Raw genomic sequence first — 23,240 nt, 5'->3', positions numbered from 1 at the left:
TCTCCCCAACTCCCTGCCCATCAACACCTGAGACAGGTGGAGGAGCTGGCCCTGTGGTCATAAGAGCAGTAGAGCTGTCCCAGCTCCTCACCAGCTGCAGCACTTGGGAGAGTGGCCCCTGTAACCTCCCCTGGGCAATACAATAGAGCTAACCCCGATGGTGCAGGTGTGGGAGAGCGAACTCTGATGGTATGGAAGCAGGAGAACTGGTCTCATTCCTTGCTCATTGTGGCAAGAGGTGAATTAGCTGGGACAATGCTGAAGAGCTTAGCCTGGTGGTGTGCAGAGGGGAGAACTTGAGAGTGGACCAATCCTGCAGCTGCCCAGGCCACAACCAGGGTTATGATTTGATCCACCCCATCTATGATCTGCTGAAGTATGTGAAGGGACCTGATCCAAAGACCCAAAGCTGCAGGATCTCCACAACACAGGGAAACAACAGGATATCCAAGAAGAGTTGCAGTGAGGGCCCAGCACCCATAGGGTAGTAGAAACCAGAGACGTTTAGCCAGACCAATGACTCTTTGCAATGAACACGTACAAAAGATATATGGACAAAGAGGTTCAGGGTGTGACTCACAGTGTCACACTACAGCTTCCATGACGAGATTTTTAAATTTTTTCTCTTTTCTTCTTCTTTTTTCACTTAAACTTTGTTTTATGGGGAGGGGGGTACAGGGGAGAGGTTGGATGTAAAGGGGTGGGGAAATGACTGGGTTCAAGATACATGATGTAAAAGACATGTAGAAAAAATAAAAAGGAAGTTTTTTAAAAAATTGTTTTAAGATCCAGATTTAAAGTGAGTCTTCCCACTTCAAATGATTTAATTAAGAAAAAAAAAAAGCATCCCTCACAGGAGTACTCAGCCACTTGGGTTTTAGTTAATCCCAGATGCTGACAACCATAATAACCATCACAGCATTCACCTCAGGCTCTTACGTTCTTCCCACCCCTTCTTGGAAATGATCCCTGAGCCTTGGGAGGGGGGATAAGGTATATATATATATATATATATATATATATATATATATATATATATATATATATATATCCCCTTTAGAACTGAGCATTCTTGTCTATTATTCTCTGCCTAGTAGATGTCAGTGTTAATCACCATCTACTGCAAATAGAAACTTGGCAGATAAGGGTTGAGGAGTGCATTGACCTATGGGTATAACAATAAATCATTAGGAGTTGGTTCAATACTATGTCCATTTAGCGGAGAAACAGTAGTAGGTTCTCTCCTAGGGTCTATGACCTATCTAGTCATAGACTCCTAGCAATAGTGGTTCCAGATATGAATTTCATCTTGTGGAGTAGAATGTAATTCCGATAAGAAAGTGGTTGGTTACTTCCACAGTGTTTGTGCCACTACTGCATGAGTGGGCATATCTTCCCAGGCCAGTCATTACTGTAGTTTGCACAGCCCATAGGTGGGTATTATTGATGATTACCTTTCTCCAATAGGAGCTTGTATAGCACCTTTCAGCACTGTGAAAGTTAGCCCATAAGAATGAAGCATCAAGAGTCCAGAAGTCTAGGATAAAGGTGTCCATGCAGCTGATTCCTTCAGCTGCTGGGATGTGAATCTGATGCAACCTTGCTCTTGGCTTTGAAAGTTGGCTGGCAATCTTTCTTGACTTAGACAAAGAACATCTCACTTGCTGCTTTCATGTCCACATGTACGTGTGTGTGTGTGTGTACATGTGTGTACATATGTGTATGTGTGTGTGCATATATGTGGTGTGGTGTGTGTGTACTGTATCTCAATTTCTCTTTATAAAGAAGTCATTCGTCCCCCACTGGCTGCTCCGAAAAGCCATCTTTGCATTGTTCCCGGGTCCTGCTCCGCGCTCGCTGCAGCCGCCTTCGCCGCCCGCCCGCCCGCCTCCTCCTCCTCCTCCTCCTCCGCGGCGGACTCCGGCAGCCTCCTCGCCAGAGTCCTCGAACTCGGTTCCTCGCCCCCTCGCTGCAGCGCATCACCGGCGTGCCCCACCATGTCAGACGCGGCCGTGGACACCAGCTCCGAGATCACCACCAAGGACTTGAAGGAGAAGAAGGAAGTTGTGGAGGAGGCAGAGAATGGAAGAGACGCACCTGCCAATGGGAATGCTAATGAGGAGAATGGGGAGCAGGAGGCTGACAATGAGGTAGATGAAGAAGAGGAGGAAGGTGGGGAGGAAGATGAGGAGGAGGAAGAAGGCGATGGTGAGGAAGAGGATGGAGATGAAGATGAGGAAGCTGAGGCCCCTACGGGCAAGCGGGTAGCTGAAGATGATGAGGATGACGATGTTGACACCAAGAAGCAGAAGACCGACGAGGATGACTAGACAGCAAAAGGAAAAGTAAACCTAAGGCCGCCGTGACCTATTCACCCTCCACTTCCCGTCTCAGAATTTCAACGTGGTCACCTTCGAGTAGAGGAGCAGGCCCCGCCTGCCCACAGCGGGCAATGCCACCCACACCCGACATGGCGCTCTCCACCACCCCACCAAAACCACATGAATTTGCAACAGGGGAGGAAAAAAGAACCAAAACTTCCAAGGCCCTGCTTTTTTTCTTAAAAATACTTTAAAAGGAAAATTTGTTTGTATTTTTTATTTACATTTTATATTTTTGTACATATTGTTAAGGGTCAGCCATTTTTAATGATAACGGGTGACCAAACCAGCCTTCAGAGCGTTCTCTGTCCTACTTCAGACCTTACTTGTGGTGTGACCATGTTCATTATAATCTCAAAGGAGAAAAAAAAACCTTGTAAAAAAAACAAAAACAACAACAAAAAAACAATTTTATTCCAAGCATTCCAGTAACTTTTTTTGTGTATGTACCTAGCTGTACTATAAGTAGTTGGTTTGTATGAGATGGTTAAAAAGGCCAAAGATAAAAGGTTTCTTTTTTTTTCCTTCCTTTTTTTTGTCTATGAAGTTGCTGTTTATTTTTTTTTTTTTTTTTTTTTTTGGCCTGTTTGATGTATGTGTGAAACAATGTCCAACAATAAACCGGAATTTTATTTTGCTGAGTTGTTCTAAAAAAAAAAAAAAAAAAAAAAAAAGAAGTCATTCGTGTTGGCTTGGAGCCAACTGTAATGCCTATTTACCTTTATTATCTTTATGGGGATCCTCTTGCTTTATAAGGTCGCACTCTGAGGTTATGGCAGTTAAGGCCCCAACCATTTGTGGAAGGGGACACAATTCAACCCATGTTCTCATTTCAGATTAGAGAGGGTTTGTGTCTGATGTGTAAGCCCACTTAAGATACAGTCAGTATGGCCTAAAATCAACAAAGTCTAGAAAATTCTCAATGAAGACATTTATTTTCTTCTGGAACACTTTTGGATGCCATTAACATTTTAACCTCTCACTGAAAGAAAAATTCAGTAATTCTCAACTGTTAACACAATATGACCATTCCGTGTCTCTTAGTTGTACAGCTTTCATTTAGACATTGTATAAGAGGTTCCCATTTCTATAGTACTAAGAATGAGCAAGCATAGACCCACCTAGAAGTGAAGGAGCCAACAGTACCTGTGTCAAAATAATAATAATAATAATAATAATAATAATAATAATAATAATAAAATGTCTCCATACTGCATTTGAAGTCTATGTTATCACTTAGCTAACACATGTTGAATAAGTCACTGTGATCTTTATTTATTTGCAATTTTTATTAGTTCTTTGAGAATTTTTTCAATGTATATTGAACATATTCACACACACTCACACATACACACACACACACACACACACACACATACACACTTCACCAACACCTCCCAGATCTACCACCATCCCCTTCCCTATCTACCCAACTTTGTATGAAGACAATACTCTACCACATAACCACCAGATACTATATTATATGAGATTGCTTCCATGGACAAGTGACTCTGTCTTATAATAACCTCAAAATCACTGCAATCTTGGTTGTCACTAAACTATCACTTACCTGTACTGAAGAATCTCCTATAAAGTATGTTATTAATGTATTAAAGCAACAGGTATTTTTGTAGGCTACAAGATAAATAAAAAATACATCATGATATGTAACCTGGAAAGGAATCATGTTGTTTCCTCTATGGTTGTGACCATTGATTTTCATTCTTTGGTGGGGAACATGGATCCCCAAGATTATGTTAATTCTGCTAAATCTATTGGTCATGGAGTCACTGTTCCCAGCAGTCAGTGATAGATTCTCATTGTCACACACCACTGTGATTATTTGCTAAACAGCATTACTGTGACATGAGATGACAGTCCCATCATGGGAAGCAAAAGGAGAGAAGTACCACTATGTATGTATTCAAAAAGGACAGAAAAACACATGGAGTTTCCTTTGTGTTGGCCAACTACTCCTGGGAATGAGGACTGCCCAGGAGTGTGGGTGACGGACCCAGTGTCACTCCATTGGTGCAAACTGGTTTTTCCTTTCCCAGCAGGTATTAGTTACAAATGGTATCTTAGTTAGGAGTGGGACTTTGTGTCCATTTTGCCTTTTCTGTGCTGGGATTTTGTCCGGCTGAAACTTATGTGGGTATTGTGTGTGCTGTCACAGTCGCTGTAGTTTGTAGAAGCCCCACTGTATCTGGAAGATACTGTTTCTCTGGAGTCAGTCTCTACCTCTGGCTCTTACAATGCTTCCGCTTCCTCTCCTGCCTAGATTCCTGAGTCTTGAAAAGAAAGATACGAAAAAGACATCCCATTTGCGACTGCCTGATCCAAGGTCTTTTACTCTCTGCACACTGAACAGTTGTGGGTCCCTGTGTTAATTACTATCTACTGCAAGAAGAAGTATCTCTAATGGGGGTTGAGCAATGAGCTCATTGGCACAGGAAAGATCTTTCTAAATATACATCAATACTGCAGGCATTTAGACCAGCAATTAATAAATGGGACCTTGTGAAGCCAAAAAGCTCCACAGCAAAGGACACCATCATGTTAGTAAAGACGCAGCGTACAGAATGGGAAAACATCTTTACCAACTATACATCAGACAGAGAGTTAATATCTAGGATACACAAAGAAGTAAAAAAAAAGCTGAACATCAAGAAAACAAATAACCCAATTTTAAAATGGGTTATAGAACCAAATAGAGAGTTCTCAAACAATGAAATGCAAATGGCTGAGAAACATTTAAAGAAGTGTTGAACATCCTTAGCCATCAGGGAAATGCAAATTAAAACTACTTTAAGGTTTTATCTTACCCTAATCGGAATGGCCGAGATTAATAAAACAAATGACAGTAGATGCTGGCAAAAATGTGGGGAAAGGAGAACATTTTTTCATCGCTGGTGCAGAGCAAACTTGTACAGCCACTATGGAAATCATGGTGGAGGTTAATCAAAGTGCTGAAAATCAATCTATCCCAAGATCCAACTGTCCCAGCTCCTGGGCATATACCCAGAGGAGTGTGCACCCCACTAGAGAGACGTTTGCTCCTCTCTGTTTGTTGTTGCTCTTCATTTATCAGTTATCATTTGTCAGTTCCATTCTTCAGCTCAGCTCAGCCAAAATCTCGATGGTTGATTTTGGTCGGCTAGTGGCTACCTCCACCCTCTGATGCCAAGCAAGCTTTATTTGTCAGAACATGATCAAAATATGGCACAGCATTTCCCCCTTTTAGGAAAGGAGCAGGTAGGAGGGGACTGGTGGCTTCTCTGCTTCTCTGATCCTTCAGGTTCTTACTCTAGTATCTGACTCCTGAATGTTTATTGATAAAGAATAACTAGAATAATGCTTCAAAACCTACCATTATTATTCTGCTTAATGAACATAGCAACAAAATGACTCCTATTGACATATTGCTATACCATAGATTTCATATATAAAACTGTAAAAACAAGCAAAGCAAAGGTACACTGTTGGCACTCAGAGAAAAGTTAACCACTCCCTTCGGGCTGCAAACTTTCTATTTCTGTTCAAGACTGAAGACACATGAGTATGTTCCATCATTGAACATCAATTGCATAAATTTTTCTCTATAATTGGTATATGTTAGCATATTTTTTCTCATTTGAGTTGAAGTGAGATGGAATGACCATATTGGAGAGGTTAGAGAATTTGATACAGAAGGCATTTATGGCTCACATTTTGACCTTGCATTACAGTTCTGTTTGAAGAAGAAAGAATTGAAAGCCTAAGACAGTGAGGCTCTAGTCATTCCAACTACTCAGAAAGCTGAGGTAGAAGGATGGCTTGTGCCCAGGAGACTCTGTCTCCAAAACAAATAAATTGTAGATGAATTTCTAAATAGTCTTATTAAATAAAAACACGGAACCAGATATATGGGTGAAAGTCTGGGAGAGATCAGGGAAATAGGGAAAGCCACAGCTAACCTCACCTCACCAACTCCGTAGCTTCAAAATGTGAGTTACTTCCTGTCTACCCACACCTATATGCCTTGCTGTTCTGCCATCTGATTTGCTCTCTCTGTTCAGCTACATCACTTCTTCCTCCTGCCCAGCTCTGTCACTTCCTGTCTTTCTGTACAGACCTCCAGACCTCCACGGTTAACTAGTGTTGAAATTTAAGGCATGTGCCACCACATCTGGCTGTTTCCAGTGTGGCCTTGAACATACAGAGATCCTGCCTGCCAAGTGACAGGATTAAAGGTGTGTGCTAACATTGCATGACTTCTGTGTTGTGGCTGGCTTTTTCTTCTGATCTCCAGGCAAGCTTTATTTATTAAAGCACAAATAAAATATCACCACAACAAATGACTGTAAACACACCTTAGAACAGGAAGAGAAACAACACCCTTTATAAATTACAGACTTGATAAAAGACACTCATTTGGCTCGCTGGCCTTTGTGGAGAACACACACACACACACACACACACACACACACACACACACACACACACACACATGAGTGGAAGGGCATAGTTAAAGGAAAGGAGTACAGGCAACATCACTCCTCTGCATGGTAGGACACTGCTAAAGTCCAGGAGGATCTTCAGTCTGCAAAATGCACGACTCTGTTCAAACCCTAAATTTTCAACTCCCTCACTATAAAATAAGGCTAAGAACTCCTCCCGTGCAGGGTCATTTTAAGGAACAAATGGCATCAGCTGTTAGAGGGTATCTTTCAACTACAAGGGACCATGCAATAGAAGGTATCCACTTTAAGAGGTTTTATTTTGTGCTTTTTGCAAACCAGATGAAAACCAATAAGGCCACTCTTGGTCACGATGAGCTTCTGGTCTGAATGCTAGAGTGAGCTTTTGTACTTGAAGTTAAAATTATTCATCCCAAGCAATCCGGCACAAGGCATTGGAATGCCGTTCCATCCCTCATTCTCTAAACTTTTATTTAAGACACAAGATGCCAAGACTTCGAGACAACACCATTTTAATTCAGAATTGCCCTTGCTAATCCTTCAGAGAAGTGAGAGATTGCCTCATTACCCAGCGCTGTGCGACCAGTTTCATCACTTGGTGATCAGCGTTGCTTGCATTTTCCTTTTTTACGAGGCCCTCCTTCCAAGACTGTGGCACCTAATTCTAATTTAGTCTAATTTTGGAACCACAAATATAAACTTGTGTGGCATTTCACTTACCTCCAAAGGAAAGTTATTGCTCTGGTTCTAAGTTCCTTTTTAGAGCACAATATTGTTTGTTGAGTTATTGATCTTACTTGGAAAATTAGAATATTAGCGTTCGTGTCCTTTACATTAAAATGTCATTTGTTAATTTGCATTAAATAGCTGGCATTATGGGCCCACTGTGAATTAATTTTGCTTCTAGCTGTTACTAATTATTAACATTTTTTATCTTTGTGCTTCAAGTGTTTGTTTTGATATCCTACTTTCCTATCTGTTCCAAGTCATAAGTCATCGGGGAGGAAGCAATTAATCCACCAGATTGCCCGAATGGCATTCGTCCTGGGAGACCATTTATATTATGAACTAGAGATTACCTTTTAACAACTGGTAAAGATCAATCTGTTTCAATATTGAGAATTGAAATACAGAGACTTCTTGATGCTTAATTATCCCGAGTAGGAACGGCCAGGGCCTTGGGCTTGACTTTGATTTCTGTCAGTGGGAGGAGAACAAGCTGCCGGGGACATCCACTTCCTCCTAAACTACAGAGAAAGCCTGGGGAGTGTGGGAAATATTTAGATGAGTTCACAAGTAAGAGAAGGGCTGGGGGGACGGCTCAGTTGGTGAAGCGCCTGCTGTGGAAGCTTAGGGACCTGAGAACAGCCCCAGAATCCATGTAAGAGACAAACACGGAGCCATGAACTTCCTGGGAAGGATGAATCTCGGGAACTCACTGGCCAGTCAGCCTACTCAAACAAGAAGGTCCAGGCCATGAAAAATCCTGTCTCAAAAAACAAGGTAGACAGCCCCTGAGGAATTGACCTCTGGCCTTCACATGCATGTGCACACATGTTCATAGGCATTTTGTACACATATGTACCACATAAGTGTACACACACACACACACACACACACAAAGGGAGAAAAAGAGGGAGGGAGACAGACAGACAGTATGTAATGTCCAGATGTTTCTGGACACTAGAAAGAGGTTATGTGATGCCCAAGAGGCAATCCGTATCCTGGTGCCCAATGGCTGAGGACCAGTCCTAAATGCTTGTGTTTAGAGAGAATGAATTCTGGCACCTTTGGAAGATGGAGATAACTGGAGTTTGCAGCTTTACTCTTCGTCAGTGTGCTCAAAGATCTTTTGCCTCAAAAAAAAAAGTGGTTCTGTCATCAGAAGTAAAGTTGCTTAAAGCCAGGATCATGAATGATCTCACCATTTCTGTCAGCTCTGTTTGCATCCTGGGGTGACTAAGTGGGGCCTTCCACACAGTTTCTCTTCCAAGGCTCCACTCAAGGTATGAATGGACATGGATCTCTTCCCAAGATCACTCCTATCGGTAGGGTTGGTTCTTCATCAGCTGTAAGGCATTGGCAGCCATTGACTAAAGCTTTCCTCTGCTCCTCACCACCGGGCTTCAACACAGAGACTCTTGTAGCAGAGTATCCAGCTTCCTTGACAGTGAACATGCAAGAAGAGTCAATCAAGACCCATCAAGACAGAAGCCAGAGCTTGCTGAAGCCTCATCTCAGAAGCGGCATCCTCTCCCTTTCATTCTGCTCACATCCAACAGTTGCAAGTAGCAGACAGAGATGATTTGGGTCTACCCAGCACGGGCAGCTACCACTCATCACACACGTGTTCTCACCCAAGGATGAGATTTTTAGACACTAACATCCTGGATTAAAGTCCACACACACCTGGGATCCAGACCTCAAAGAAAGGTGCTACCAACTGGCACCAATGTCTCTGATGCTGGACTGGATACTTTGAAAAGAAACTGGAAACCAGAACGTCTGCCATCCCTGAATGAGCACTGTGACTGAGTCAATGGGTTGGGTATAAGGACAGCCAGCAGGTGGCAAGTCCTTTCTCTCCTTCCTTCCTCCATTCTCACTCTGAGGACCTATCTGGCAAAGCTAAATGAGAGTTGGGCGAAGGGTACATGCTACTTGTAGGACTGCAACCCTGGGGTCATAACGCAGAGGGCAGGCCATGAGGCTGAAGCTAGGAGCTAGCCACTTAATGACTAGCATGTAAGGTAATGGGAGGGTTCTTCCCATTGGCCCAGTGATACTGATCTCTGTCTGGGGATGAAGGCAAAAGATAGAGGTCTTCAGCAGGAAGTCAAAGCAGCAACTGTGTATATAGCTTAGGTGTAGAGTCTGAATTGATACTAGCAAAACTGTTCGAGGACCTCAAAATATAAGAAAAGAACAACAAACTTCCCAGAGCAGTGAAGCCCTGAGGTTCCCAGTAGGGACAGCTGTGAGCTTCTCCTGTTGCCAAGGTGAGTGGGCCTTCATGTCAGAAAGGAGAAACGGGACAGTCGATGTGATAGCAGTGGTTCAGCGATCACTAAAAGAGGGAAAGGAGAAAATGGGACAAGAAGCATAGTCAAGACCTTGAAGGACTAGAAAAGCATGGTAGAAATGGCACATCAGCTAAAAATGATCAACGACATAAACCAGTGGGATCACCATGGAAGGGCAAGAAAAGAGGGAGAGGGGGTGGGCTCTCCCCACAGGACAAACAGGGCTTCCAGAAGAGAGAATACACCTGGGAAAGGTGACAGGCCAGTGGCAGGTTAAGTGACAGATTAAACAAAACTGGAAACGGGATCAATGGGAAGTTCGGGATCTGAACAAATATCCAGTCTGCGGCAGAGGACGACCAAAAGAGAGACCATGCAGAGAGACACAGAGACAGAGAAAGAGACAGGGAGAGGGAGAAGGAGAGGGAGAGGGAGGAGTTTCTGTAGGGTATGTTGGCACATACCCGCAGCACTGAGGACACAAGGGCAGGACTGGAAATTTTAGCCATGCTAGGATACATACTGAAATCCTACCTGGAAAAGTAAAATGTGTATATGTGCATATATGTGTGTGTGCGTGTGTGTGTATATATATGTATATATGTACATAGATACTATCACACACACACACACACACATACACACACACACACACACACACATACACACACACAGAGTCTCTAGCTTATGAAGTTTCAACTTAGGAGTTTTCAACCTTATAATGAATGCCTCTAAAACAGTATTTATCCAGTAGAAAATATGTGTCCAATTTCGATCTTTCCCATGGCTAAATATGTGTGGTGAGGTGCCCTTTAATGTAGTGCTGGACGCCATCAGCAAGCTGTCCCTTCCCATCAGCCCTGAACTCATGAAGGGGGTCAGCCAGCTAGCTACAGTGTCCTGTGTGACGAGGGCAGGTGTTCTGTGGCCAGATAGACTGAACGCATCTGCAACTTGTGGTGAGTATCTGAATATATACTAAAAGTGTTCCTATGAGGCATGCAGAATAAAAACAGAGAGGTGCTGTACATGCCCACAAAACAAGTGCATCGGTGGAAAGACATCTCGGGGCTCAAAACAGGAAAGGGAAATTGGAGAGGCAATGATGGCATTTTCAAAAAACAGACTCAAGTTAGACAACTCAAAACCCTACAAGCCCAAAGGGAAGTGTCCTCTATAATCCGGCAGGGGTCTCCTACATCCTGGTGACATAGAGACAGCTAACCACTAAGCCCCCTGGTCCTAGCCAGGTCTGCTGTCCCTCCTCCACCTGTGACACATGCAGAACCCCATGAACTGCAGCGGTGGCCGTGGTGCTTCTCAGTAAAATCTCCCTTGTTCCCTTTATCCTCATTCCTGCAGCAGAACTAAGCATTGCTTCTTCCTGGCCTCATGTCCAATACTCTCTTCCCATGTCCACCCTCTCTCTCCTCAGTCTGCTTCCTGGGCTCCTTAGCCTGCACTGACCTCTGCATGATGAGTGCTTCTCACTCCTTCTCCCCAAACACCCTAAGCTCTGAGCACTAAACCTCCACAGACCTGGCTTCAACTGTTGCTTCAAGCTGACGGTGTCTCCTGCCTTTGAATGGCACCAAGCTGAACACCAAACCTTTAACCCATGGGGACATTCCAGATCTGAGGACTCAGTCAGCTCTGTAATCCTGAGAGTCCCACATGGCATGGAAGTGTTCGGGTGTGTGGAGCCCGTGGTCTAGAAACATATGTACCAGAGGCAGCCAGGACAGTTCCTCATAATGGGGGCTCCTGGAACAGCCAACAGGCAGGACAGTAGCTCTCCCACTCCTCACTCACGGTCCAGAGAACTGGCCCTGTGCCCCAAGCCACTGCGAGCTCACTCGGCAGCCAACAGCACTCAGAGGAGCACAGAGCAACGAGCAGTGTGGCCCAAGGGGACAGACGAGAGAATTCTGAAACAGAACCATTTTCCTTTGTTTGAAATTGTATGGCTCTTTTTTTTTTTAACATCATTAGTTCTTTATAAAGTACTTTTAACTTAAAAAAAAATAAAGCCTGCTGAGTTTAACAGGATTTTTTTTTTGCAGACATGTAAGGTCCAAATGTATTGTATCTATTGTTTGCCCAGCACTTTCAATGTATTGTATCTAACGTTTGCCCAGCACTTTCAAACCTGCAAATGTGTTTTGATGCCTACATTTCATTCTCACAGTACTGTGAGTTAAGTAGACCTAGCTGAGCTATTTTCGTTCTCAGATGAAGGGACTTGGACATGGAGAGCTTAAGCCCATGGCCTCAGATCAGGTGACAAAGCATCGGTGACATGAACAGCCACCTTGAGATTGTCATTGCAGTCTTGTCCATCATGCCACAAAGACTGCACTGACTGAAGCACAGGTCTCCATCATGCCGCCGTGATCAGGTCTCCGCTCCTCCTGAGAACCTGGTGTTCCGCAGAGATGGGAGAGAGGGAGCAAGCATATCAAAAGCAATAGATTCTGTCTGAACTTGAAAAGGTAGAACAGGAGAAGGGGGGTGGGGACAAGAAAGACAAGGCAGAATACAATTGCTCGAGCAAAATCACATAATTCTTCAAAATTCCAGCTAGACAAATATCCACATGTCCATCAAATTTTAGACTTATTGGGAACTTAGCCATTTACAGATGGGTGGGGCCACAGAAAGCCCCAGGAGTTATACAACAGATCCTGGGTAGACGCTTTGAAAAAGGAGGGAAGTTAGAGCATGGCTGAAGGGTCTGGAGAAACTCAAGAGTCCTCAAGGCTTCCCAATTCCTTGCCCTCTAGTCCCTCACATGCGCTGACATGTGCAGAGCCCGGGTGGGAAGATAGTCCACGGCTTTCATTTTGAGGTATGGCCTGTGGGAAACATGGGCTGCAACGGAAAGAACTGTGCAGATCAGGAGCCCCACTGGCCCCACTTTTGCTCTTGGCCAAGCATCATCCTCTAGAGATGCTCAGACTTCACTATAAACGGTGGATTGAAGCAGCTGAACTTTAAGGTAACCTTTGCTTTGAACTTCAGTAAACCAGGGAAGATGAAGAGAAAGGAGATAAATCCCTGAGATTTACCCAGGTCCCTAGGAGCTCTAGCTTTCCTTTTTCCACCTTTGTCCAGGCAGTGTCTTTACTTTCCCCTCTTAAAGCAGGCTAGGGTCCAACTCCAGCATCTGAACATGGACAGACAGCCTTTCGTCTCCCACTATGTTTATATTTACGTTATAAACTCTTGGGTCTACCTTCAATTAGACGAAGCCAAGACCAAGAGTAGGAACTTGATGTACACTATGAAAGGCACAAGAATGATGTTTTAGCTCTTTCTAAGTTTTATCCTAAGGGCAACCTGGCTGGGATCATTTAAGAAAATCTGAGGCTGAGCCAAAGAGAAGAGTGGAAGAGGCTTGCTTTTTCTTGCCTCCCCTGCTTTTCCCTTCTCCAAACCCCATCTGTCCCCAGAAAGACACTGCAGAGAATAGCATGCATGCAGAGAATTCCGGGTACCGGACATATGAAGAACCCTCTTGCCCTTGGAGCTTCAGTTTCTCATGTCCATCATCCCAGGTCCCCTGCATCTGAAAAACTGTGTGTCTACGCTATTCAGGAGCTAGGCTGGTTTATAATACACCTTTGCCCTGTCAGCTGGAAATAATAAACCCACCTCCTTGCTTAGGGGCATATAACAAATGCACTGAGATTCCAGGATGCTGCTGTGTCTCCATCAGAGTACACGGCCTATCCAATCCCAGCTTTTCCACATGTGTGTCTGTCTGTCTGTCTGATCTTTCTTCCTACCCTCATCATTTTGGCCAGGTCAATCTCTAAAGCCATGCAGGTCGCAGCAGCCGGTGGATATTTTTTCTTGCCATTTTTCACTATTTAATTCCAGGATCTCATTTATACGAATGTCTATACCCCCAAACATAAGGATTGAACTATGTGTGTGCACGAAAGTTCCCTTTCACAGAATTTCTGCTTCCTAGGATTTTCCATGTTCTGCTTTAGGCTGCCAAGCACTGTCTCTCACACGCCTGAGTCTTCCAAGCTCTACCCATGTACTCAAATAGAAGAGATTTGTGTTCTTGCCTAGAGATTTTCTTACACCAGCCCTGCTAGGAGCTCTGTTCCCAGCTCACTGCATGTGAATTTAACTAGGAGATGGTCAAGAAGGAAGTATGTGGCTCACAGGAAGATGATGAGACTCCAAGGCTTTGAGGGCAAGGCGCTGTCCTCTGATTTTTGCCGGGCCTTTCCCTTAACCTCATTTCATTTACGTCTCTCGATTTCTTTTTAATGCAGTAGCTGCAATTAACTGAGGAAGTGTGTAAATCAAAACACCTGGGTAATTAAGAAGAGCATAGAATTCAACCCCAACTCTAGAATCTGGTGGCTTCTTGGGAAACTGTTCCTTACAGATAGATATTCATTTTAGACCCAGTGATCAGCCGTAAACAATTTATCCACAATGATCAGAAGGGCATCTTTGTAGGAGGTACAAGTTCATAGCCCAAAATGGAGTGGTCTACAGGGAAAAACATGGAAAGTTGGAAATGAACATAGAAAGGTTTTTGTTTTTTGAGGGGGGTATTTGTTTGGTGGTTTTTTGGGGGGTTTTGTTTTTTGGTTTTTGAACTAAAGAGGTCACTCACAGTCTGGAAGCAACTTTATCGTCATTTTTAGAAGAGAAGCAGCGGGGATGAGAGAAGATGCTATGGACTGTTAGTAACACAAATAAATAAACACACCTCCCAAAGAATAAGTGTGAGTCCTCCCTTTTGCTAGAAATAGAATATTTAACATTTACACTCATACAAGAAAGAAAAATTAAAAGAGAGGCATTAAAAAAATGAAAAATAGCCACGAATCAGAACGTTTTAAAATAAAGCGAAAACGGTGACTGTGTACTAATGAACTGGGGGTACAGAGCACGCAGCTTCCTGAATAAGCAGTTCATAATTTCTGCACTTAGAGAGCAGAAGCAGAGGGGAGGTGTCGCCTCAGACTCAGCGAGCTAAATAAAACAGTGTTTAATAAAGTGTCGGCAGGCTCCCGCTGTGGGAGTGCACGTGGGCTCTAGGACCCTGGAGGAAGCAGGAGCTGTAGACACACCGCAGTCTGAAGAGTCTGTCTTCACCCTTTGCTGAGTCATTCCAGCTCTGAGAAGAACAGACAAAAATGACAACTGTCTCCAGTTTACTTCGGAAACATCAGTGCTGTCTGTCACAGCCATCAGCGGCTCCAATTATGATACAGAGAATAGATTCTGCATGTGTGCACATTTTGAGTAGAATCTTAGTTACAATATTTTTACAGCACATTTCTCTTTATATAATTGAATATCCAGGAGGCTAACAAGATAGCTAGCATTTCAGGGTCAGAATTTCTATCTTTCTCACCCCTCTCTTTCTTTCTCATATATGTGTCGATACATTTACATACGTGTGTGTGTGTGTGTGTGTGTGTGTGTGTGTGTGAGAGAGAGAGAGAGAGAGAGAGAGAGAGAGAGAGAGAGAGAAGCAATGCATGACTCCTTTCTTCCACACACAGTGTGGGAAACTCATTCCAGTAGGTCTGGAAACCTCAGTTTGGGTACTGGGTAGCTTAGACAGGTTGCTCACCCTAAGCCTCTATCTTCCTATGTGTTACCCACACTGTAGCATATATTTCATGTAGCATATATAAGCCCAGCTGCCTTAAGGAAGCCATGAAGATGAATTCATCCCCTGTCCTGACAGGACAAGCCTACACCTACTTTACTTTCAGGGAACTGGAGGCGAGCTACTAGAAGACGTACAGACAGTTCATATACCTGCCCCACACATAATCTCCCGGGTTCACAAGGCTTCAGATTGTCCACTCTTCACAAGCTGTGTAGGATGCTTAAGGCAAAACCCCATCTAACCCTTCACAAAATTCAGGGAGTGGCCATGACGGGTTCTGATGACCTGGTTCTTCTCTTGGTTCCGCTCTAAGTAGTTGTGTGACTTTGATAAAAATTGTTTCATCAATGGTTGACTGGGCTCAGGGTTCTCTTCTCGGGTGCCTAACAGTGGATTATCCTTGGGCAGTTGTTCAAAGATATTCAAACATTATTTAGATGACCTTGTTATCTGTGTCCTGCCTGATTCATTGGGGAGATTATACTAAATATCATTGATTTTATGAAAACTGTATTCCAGAGCCATATCTAAATCCAGAGCATTTAAAGTGCTAGGATGCGCTACTACTCACAAAATAAATTGCTCCTTCTATTAAGTATCTAATCACTGTTTCATAACCTGATGCGTTTCTCTGCGCTGTTGAACATGAAACAACAATACAGACCTTCACTAAGACATTTTTCTTTAAACTGCTGATGAGGCTCCAGGGGGGTGATGAGGTTACTGACCAGCAGCATTCTAGAACACCAATTGGCCTCATCATCTCTCTGAAAACTCTAGGATGTCAACTTCTTCCACATGGCGACAAGTCACCGACTGACACAGTGACTCTCTGTTTGTCACTAATAAAGAGATGACAGTGAGGAGCCAGCCAAGCAAAGCAACGATAAGATGGCCTCTGTGACGGAAGAGCTAACACTGGAGTTTCAACTCGTGACCTTTACATCCAGGGCTCTCGTGTATTTTTAGCTTAATGTTGTGTACTTTTTCCCATTAAAACCCGATTCTCCTTGCTTTCGTCCCAAGTCTCAACATGGCCTCTCATCTGAAATTAAGCTTTTCTCACCCGAGGTCGAAGTGATACAGAACTGAGATGAACCTGCGTCCCCTGTGGCTGGCCTTCAAAGCTGCAGGTCCCCACGCCCTACAGCTCTGTTCAGAGTGAAGGGAAGCAGCTTCTTTCCATCTTCACACCCGGCTTCAGAAGCTCCGAGAGATGCCTTCCTCATCTCTTCACACCTGTTATGTTGGAGGAGGAGTAGGTCAGTGGAAATTAATTAAAAGAGTTACTTAAGCATAAAAGTGAAATTTACCAAGCAATTTCCCACTTCTCGGTGAAAACCTCATCCTAGGCCATGTCTCCTGAAAAAGCGGCTTTATTTTGTGATTTAACCGTAGGACAGTAGGGTGTTTCATAGCTCATCCAATCTGCATCCGTTTTCACACTGACTGAACAAATGCAATTAGCTTGCAGTGAGCCAAGTAATGGTTTTCTTCAAGGACTGGGAACATTTTCTTAGAGTCTCCTGTGTACAAACGTCTGCGGTGGCTTCTTCCACCCAGGCTCCTGATGGTGTAACCGCATGTCTTTGCCACTGGACCAGCACAAAAGTGTTGTTGCAAGGAAACAATCCTATGGGACTGGAGAGCCAGTTGAGATTAAAAGGCGATGGGCCTCCCTGCCATTCCTAGGTTGTGTCTTGACCTGGAAAGAGAGGAAATTAACACTGCTAATGCTGGGCACTATGTGCTGCCAAAGAACAGACGAGCACTCCAGAACCTCAAGTCTACAGGGTCAGAGACCGTATCTGACCTTATCACCATTGTATCTACAGCAGGTGTGGGCAAGTCCTCAGAATGTTTACCACAGAGCTGTTCCCAACAGCCAAGTCCCAGTGGCCTTCATGGGATGAGTGAGTAAAGGAAGTGTGGTGTGTATACACAGTAGAGTGTTATTCAACCTCAGAGAAAGAAATCGTGTCAATGGCAAGAAGAATGAGCATAATTAGAAATTATCAAGAAAAGTGGAAAAAAAATCTAGACACAGGGGAGCTGGAGAGAGAGAGAGAGAGAGAGAGAGAGAGAGAGAGAGAGAGAGAGAGGGAGAGAGAGAGAGAAAGGAAGGAAGGAAGGAAGGAAATTGAAGGTGATTTTGGTCTTATTTCTTCCCCCCCCCCCTTGGTTGGGGAAGTTAGCCTTTCCTGAAAGGATTTTGTATACAGATGCCAAAGATAGGATTGTAACATCTAAGACTGAATCTTATAGATTTTTAAGGTATAAAAACTTAATGAGAAAAGTAAAGCGTAGTTCTTGAAAGGCTCCTGTAGCAGTATCGCAGCAGAGACACCGAGAGAGAGAAGCAATAGGCAAAAGGATGACACTCCTGAACCCCCAGCCTCCCCCAGCATCAGTATGGGTGCCTTGTGTAAGTGCTTGATATCTATGTAACGAATGAATGGGTGGAAGAATGAATGAATGCATGCATGCATGCATGAATGAATGACTTGAACATTCAGTAGTGTAAGAAACAGCTTTGTTAAGCAAAGGATAACAGTTCCCAAACCATACAGTTTTAAGAATAACTGTTCATCAGGATGCATGATGTGAAAACCACAAAGAATCAATAAAAGTTAATTAAAAAAATAATTTAAGTGAGCCAGGCATAGCTGCACACAAATCCAAGCACTCAGGAGGCAGAGGTAGGAGGATCATGAGTTCAAAACCAACCTGATCTGCATAGAAAGACCCTATCAAAAAAAAAAGGAGGAAGAAGGGGGAAGAATAAAACCCATGTGGATTTTCACTGTAGGGAAAGACTTAACTGGCTAAGATGGCTGTTTCTGGGAGGGTCATGGGTGGGGTACTATGATCTGTAGAGTGAGAGAATGTGAGTGTTCACATAGACTATGGAAGCACACCAAGCAGAATTGGAATGAACTTCCTAACAAGGATTTTAAGAGTTCTAAAAGTCAGGTGCTATATATAGTCTTCTGGTATAGATTTTGCAAGACCCAAAAGAAGCCCACAATGCATTACAAAGCCAGAGGACGTCACCATTCATTTCTTGGAGAGTGCACAGCCTGAGGGAAGACGATGGTCAAGATCAACATCAAATCCATGAATCTTTACTGAGACTATGCTGTCCTGTAGAAGGTGCTTTCTTGGTCTCCTGCCATTGGCCTCACTGTCAGGTCTGAGTCCTGAGAATAGCTGAGATAGTGGCCACGGGTGATCAGCAGAGTCTCTAGACTTAGTGTTCTCTGTTGGTCATGTCTCATCTCTGAATCAAGGTGTGGGCTGTAGATTCTGGCCTTAAAGAGTGGAGCCCACTGCGTGAAGCTGCTGGTGAAGGAGGGAGTCGGAGGCCCCAGCCCATCTCCTTTTCCTGACTAACACTTCGCCCCCTGGGAACTGCTGAGCTGGTCCAGGCTTTGCCGCAGGTGTTACAGACGGCACTGTCACTTAAGCAGGGATTGCTGAATCTTTATTCCCGGCAATGAGGCGAGAAATAGAAAGTGCACAGCTGGATTTTCCGATCACAGGTGGGGTTGGCGAGGCTTAGGGGCGTGGAGGGGAGGTGTCTTTTACTGTGCTGACTGAACAGTCAGCCTGGGAGTCAAAATCCATAAAATCGAAAAGGAAATCCCACGTTTCTGCATGCTTCCCCTTCTCAGTTGGGGAGATTCTTGGAACAGAAGTGGCAATTTTGTTTGAGGTAATTAAATGAGACAAGCAAGAATCCCCCCAAAGTGAAAATCGTTGAATATAAATAATTTCAATATAACTCCTGTCTTCTCTTTACAGACAGTCTATAAATTTCCTGAGAAAGGGGATGTTTGTCCACCTCTTTTATTGTCCGTGCTACAATTTATCATGACACACACACACAGGCAGGAATGAATATTTATTTTTGGAAAGAGTGAAAAAAACCACAGCTGAGACACAGCCTCCCTCTCCACCAAGAAAGGGAAAATCGTAAAACAGAGACATTGGAAGTATACATAATAAAGTGTTTGTACCTAATATATTAGGGAAGAAACACTGTGGCAGACAGGACAAGGGCTTCAGATAAGAAGACCTCAGTTCAAATCCCAGCTCCATAAAGAAGGTATTCCGTTTCCACGCATGAACCCAGGCTAATGGCTCTGCAGGGTTTCCATGTTCTATGGGAACATAAGTAAGACCTGTCAGGACCCTGCTCTAAGACCTCCTCCAATGGCTTCATATCTCCCGGCAAGCAAAAGCCAATGCTGCATCAATAATAAAAGTCAGGAATAGGAGCTCATGTTTGTACTCTGTACTTGGAACACTGAGGATGTAAGTTCAAAGCCCACCCACGTCACATAATGAGTAAGTTATTGGCTAACAAAATGAGAACTTAAAAGTTTTCATTTGATCCACCCCTTACCTCCCTGAGTCCATCTGATGTATCTCATCCCCTTGTGCACTCTGACATCCCTTTCACAGACTGCCTTTCACAGTCACAGACTGCCTTCTTTTCTTTCTTAGTCGACCTCTACATCTGCCTCATCACCATTCAACAGACTGAGAAGCCAAGAAGCACAATCCAGAAGTGAAATGGACTTAACACCCTGCGGCAACCTATCAACAGAAAGAGTGGGAAGAAGCCAAACTGAGGGATTCTGCTCTTCAATGAACACACCAAGAAGCTGTCTTCCTGTGCACTTCACAGAGCTCTGACCTGCTGAGGAGAATGCAACCTGCTGTGCTGTTGGAGACTCGTGATCCTGGGGCCAGCTGAGGGCACTTGGCATTGTTCACCTGGTCCCCCACACATCTCTCTCTCTCTCTCTCTCTCTCTCTCTCTCTATATATATATATATATATATATATATATATATATATATAGATAGATAGATAGATAGATATAGATATATAGATATATAGATATATATAGATCTATATATATCTTCCAGCTCTGGCCTTGCACCTGCAAAAGCCTGACTCTGTGGTCTTCTTCAGCATATAAAGCATATAATTGATCCTCTATATTCTGCTGGTTTGCTATTATCTTCTATCTTCCTTCTAGAAAGCAAACCCCAAAAGGGCAGAGGCTTCATCTATCCACAGCAGGTAGAACAGCACCTGGAACTCAGCATTTGCCACTGAGTGGGTGAGTTCATGGCATTACATTTGCCACTGAAGATCTCTTCCCAAAAACTGAGACTGTTAACATTTCCCGAATTTCTGTGATATTCAGGATAAGTTATACCATGTATTATGTGCTACACACACACACACACACACACACACACACACACACACACACACACACACATTTTTTCCTAGGAGTAAAATAAAGAATGTGTTAAGGAATGTTTTCATGTTTTTTTTTTAAGACATGCTTTTGTCTTTTTATCTTATTCTTAGTTGTATACTATCCCCAGTATTCTTACAACTGTAAAACACACATGTGACCAGTCAAAGGGGATAGAGCATCCATGGTCCTGTAGACCAGTCCTTGGGAGGCTAAGAAGCTAAGGACGGGGAATTTGGAGACAGCCGTGGCGACGCATCAAGTCACTGTGGAGAGAAAAGGAAACATGGAACAAAACCAAGGAGTAGAGAAGACCTTGAGTAAGCTTCGTGCAGGAGAGTTACTAGGGTCCATGAGAAAAGAACATTCCTGAATGCTGGTAATCGATATGAGGAAAGAGAGAAGGCGAGGGGAGGAGGGAGGGAGAGAGAGACAGACAGAGGGGAAAGAAAGAGAGAGGAGGGGAGACAGAGAAAGAGAGATTTGTACAGTGTTATTTCAACTCCACAAACTTAAGGTTGCAATTTGAGCACTTGAAACTTGCTTTATTTTTCTTAGTGTTCTCCTTGTGTTTCCAGGAGAGTTCAGCAGCTGCACTGGCCCCACTCTCCAAGAGGCACACTTTCTCAGAGATTCAGATTCCAAACATTTGAGTTCATAATACAAATAGGTTTATGATATACAATAAATAATAATATATAAACTTATTAATATATTGTTTATTAATGTAAATATAACAACTAAACAATGCAAATAGGTTCTTGATATAAATAAGGTTTTTTACTTTATGATTGCACATGCAGAAAATTCAAACACATCAACAGAAAAAATACCATGACATCAAAAGAATTTAGTGAGATTGCAATACTTAAAATTAACAAGTAAAAATAGTCATTGTATATTAAAAATGAAAAATAGTAAGAATATGTAACAAAGACCATATTTCTATTATTTTGTCTGTTTAATTCTATATTTACATTTCTTTTCCTGTTGTTGTTGTTTTTTAAACAAGAACTTACTGTGTAACCCAGGCCCTCAACTGTTTGGTCCTCCTGCCTCAGTCGGCCAAGTGTTGGGATTACAGATATGTACCTTGCCTGCACTCCTGGCTTTGAAGACCACATTAATGACAGGGAAAGACACACAGTATCTAACTCTTACTACGGCAGAGTTCAGGTCTACGTGAAGAAAACCTGTAAACATCCTGAAATACACAAAAATGCACTTGATCCAATGGAAAGATACCTGTGTTTGTCCATGGGAACACTGCATAAATAAAAAAAAACACTCTCAGTTAATATGTAAGTCTAATGTGATTCATATTTGAAGTTACCAGGAATCTTAGGTGAGCCAGTGCAGTCAGTTTAAATTTATTAGTAATAAACTGGAAGTCACCAATAATGAGTTGGCACCACATTACAGACGAGTGACCCAGATTTGATTCTCTAGTTCACTCTTTTCTGTCTCCATCACCCTGTCTGTCTGTCTGCTGTGTGAATCTGTGCCTGCTTGGATACTGTCTTGTGAGTCTGTCTGCTCTTGTCTCTGTCTGCATGTGTCCCTGTGTGTCTGTCCCTAACAAAAGTTCTTTCTCTCTCATTTATTGAGCAGCACAGAAAACATCGCATGAGGAAGTAAGAAGGGATGCTTTACAAAAATCTCATAAGAGTTTTACAAGAGCTGAAGTCTCTGACCCAGATAACACACACACACACACACACACACACACACACACCAGCAAATGATTATCATAACACACATGCACACACGTGCATTACTCTTGGGTCCAGGCATGGAAGAGTACATAATTTGAGATTACAGCTTTTCACGCACTTAGGTTGTAAATGTTAGTTACTTTGGAAATCCAAGGCAAGTAAGGTTGATTACAACATTGTTCCCTTAAAGGCAGGTTAAGCCAATAGGCTGAGTAGCAGTAGGGTAGCAGTCTTAAGTGACCTTAAGGTGTGTTATTAACTCTGGCTGTGAGGTCCAGCCAGAGTTCCAGTCTCTTAGAATGTAGGAGATGTTTTCGTAATAATGCATCACCACAGGCCAGGGAGCCTGATTATACAGTTCATTTAAACAACAAACGAGCATGCCTAGCATCCAGAAAGAGGAGCAATGGGGGAGAGCCTAGGGCAGCTAGACTTCGCAGGTACGAAAACAGTGTGAAACTTCTGTCATTCAGAAAGCTTTATGTAGGTGCTCAGACAGACAGATTCAACATAGAAGAGACAATGCAGACTTACATGACTGAAAACTTAGCACACAATAAAACCTGACATCTCACTAAATCTGTAGAAACCATCTTACTCGCAGGTGGAAAATCAAAAAAAAGAAAAAAAGCAAAAGAAAATGCTGAACCTTTATTTATGTTGTAAATTAGGACAAATGTCCAATGATAGGTATTTAAATGAACATATATATATATATATATATATATAT

General features: G+C 43.1%; 1 protein-coding gene across 1 annotated transcript; it reads left to right on the top strand.

Annotated features, from left to right (window-relative positions):
• The first annotated feature begins 1,800 nt into the window (after nt 1-1,800).
• LOC128113378 (prothymosin alpha) lies at nt 1,801-2,965 on the top strand. The gene has a single exon (XM_052743019.1). The coding sequence runs from the start codon at nt 1,998-2,000 to the stop codon at nt 2,328-2,330; it is 333 nt and encodes a 110-aa protein (XP_052598979.1). The 5' UTR covers nt 1,801-1,997; the 3' UTR covers nt 2,331-2,965.
• The last annotated feature ends 20,275 nt before the right edge of the window (nt 2,966-23,240 follow it).

Source organism: Peromyscus californicus, unplaced genomic scaffold (assembly GCF_007827085.1).
Source record: "Peromyscus californicus insignis strain IS unplaced genomic scaffold, ASM782708v3 Scaffold_18__1_contigs__length_77618521, whole genome shotgun sequence".
Taxonomy (NCBI): Eukaryota; Metazoa; Chordata; class Mammalia; order Rodentia; family Cricetidae; genus Peromyscus; species Peromyscus californicus.
Note: the sequence above shows the minus strand (reverse complement) of the source record. Positions and strands in the feature narration are given on the sequence as shown.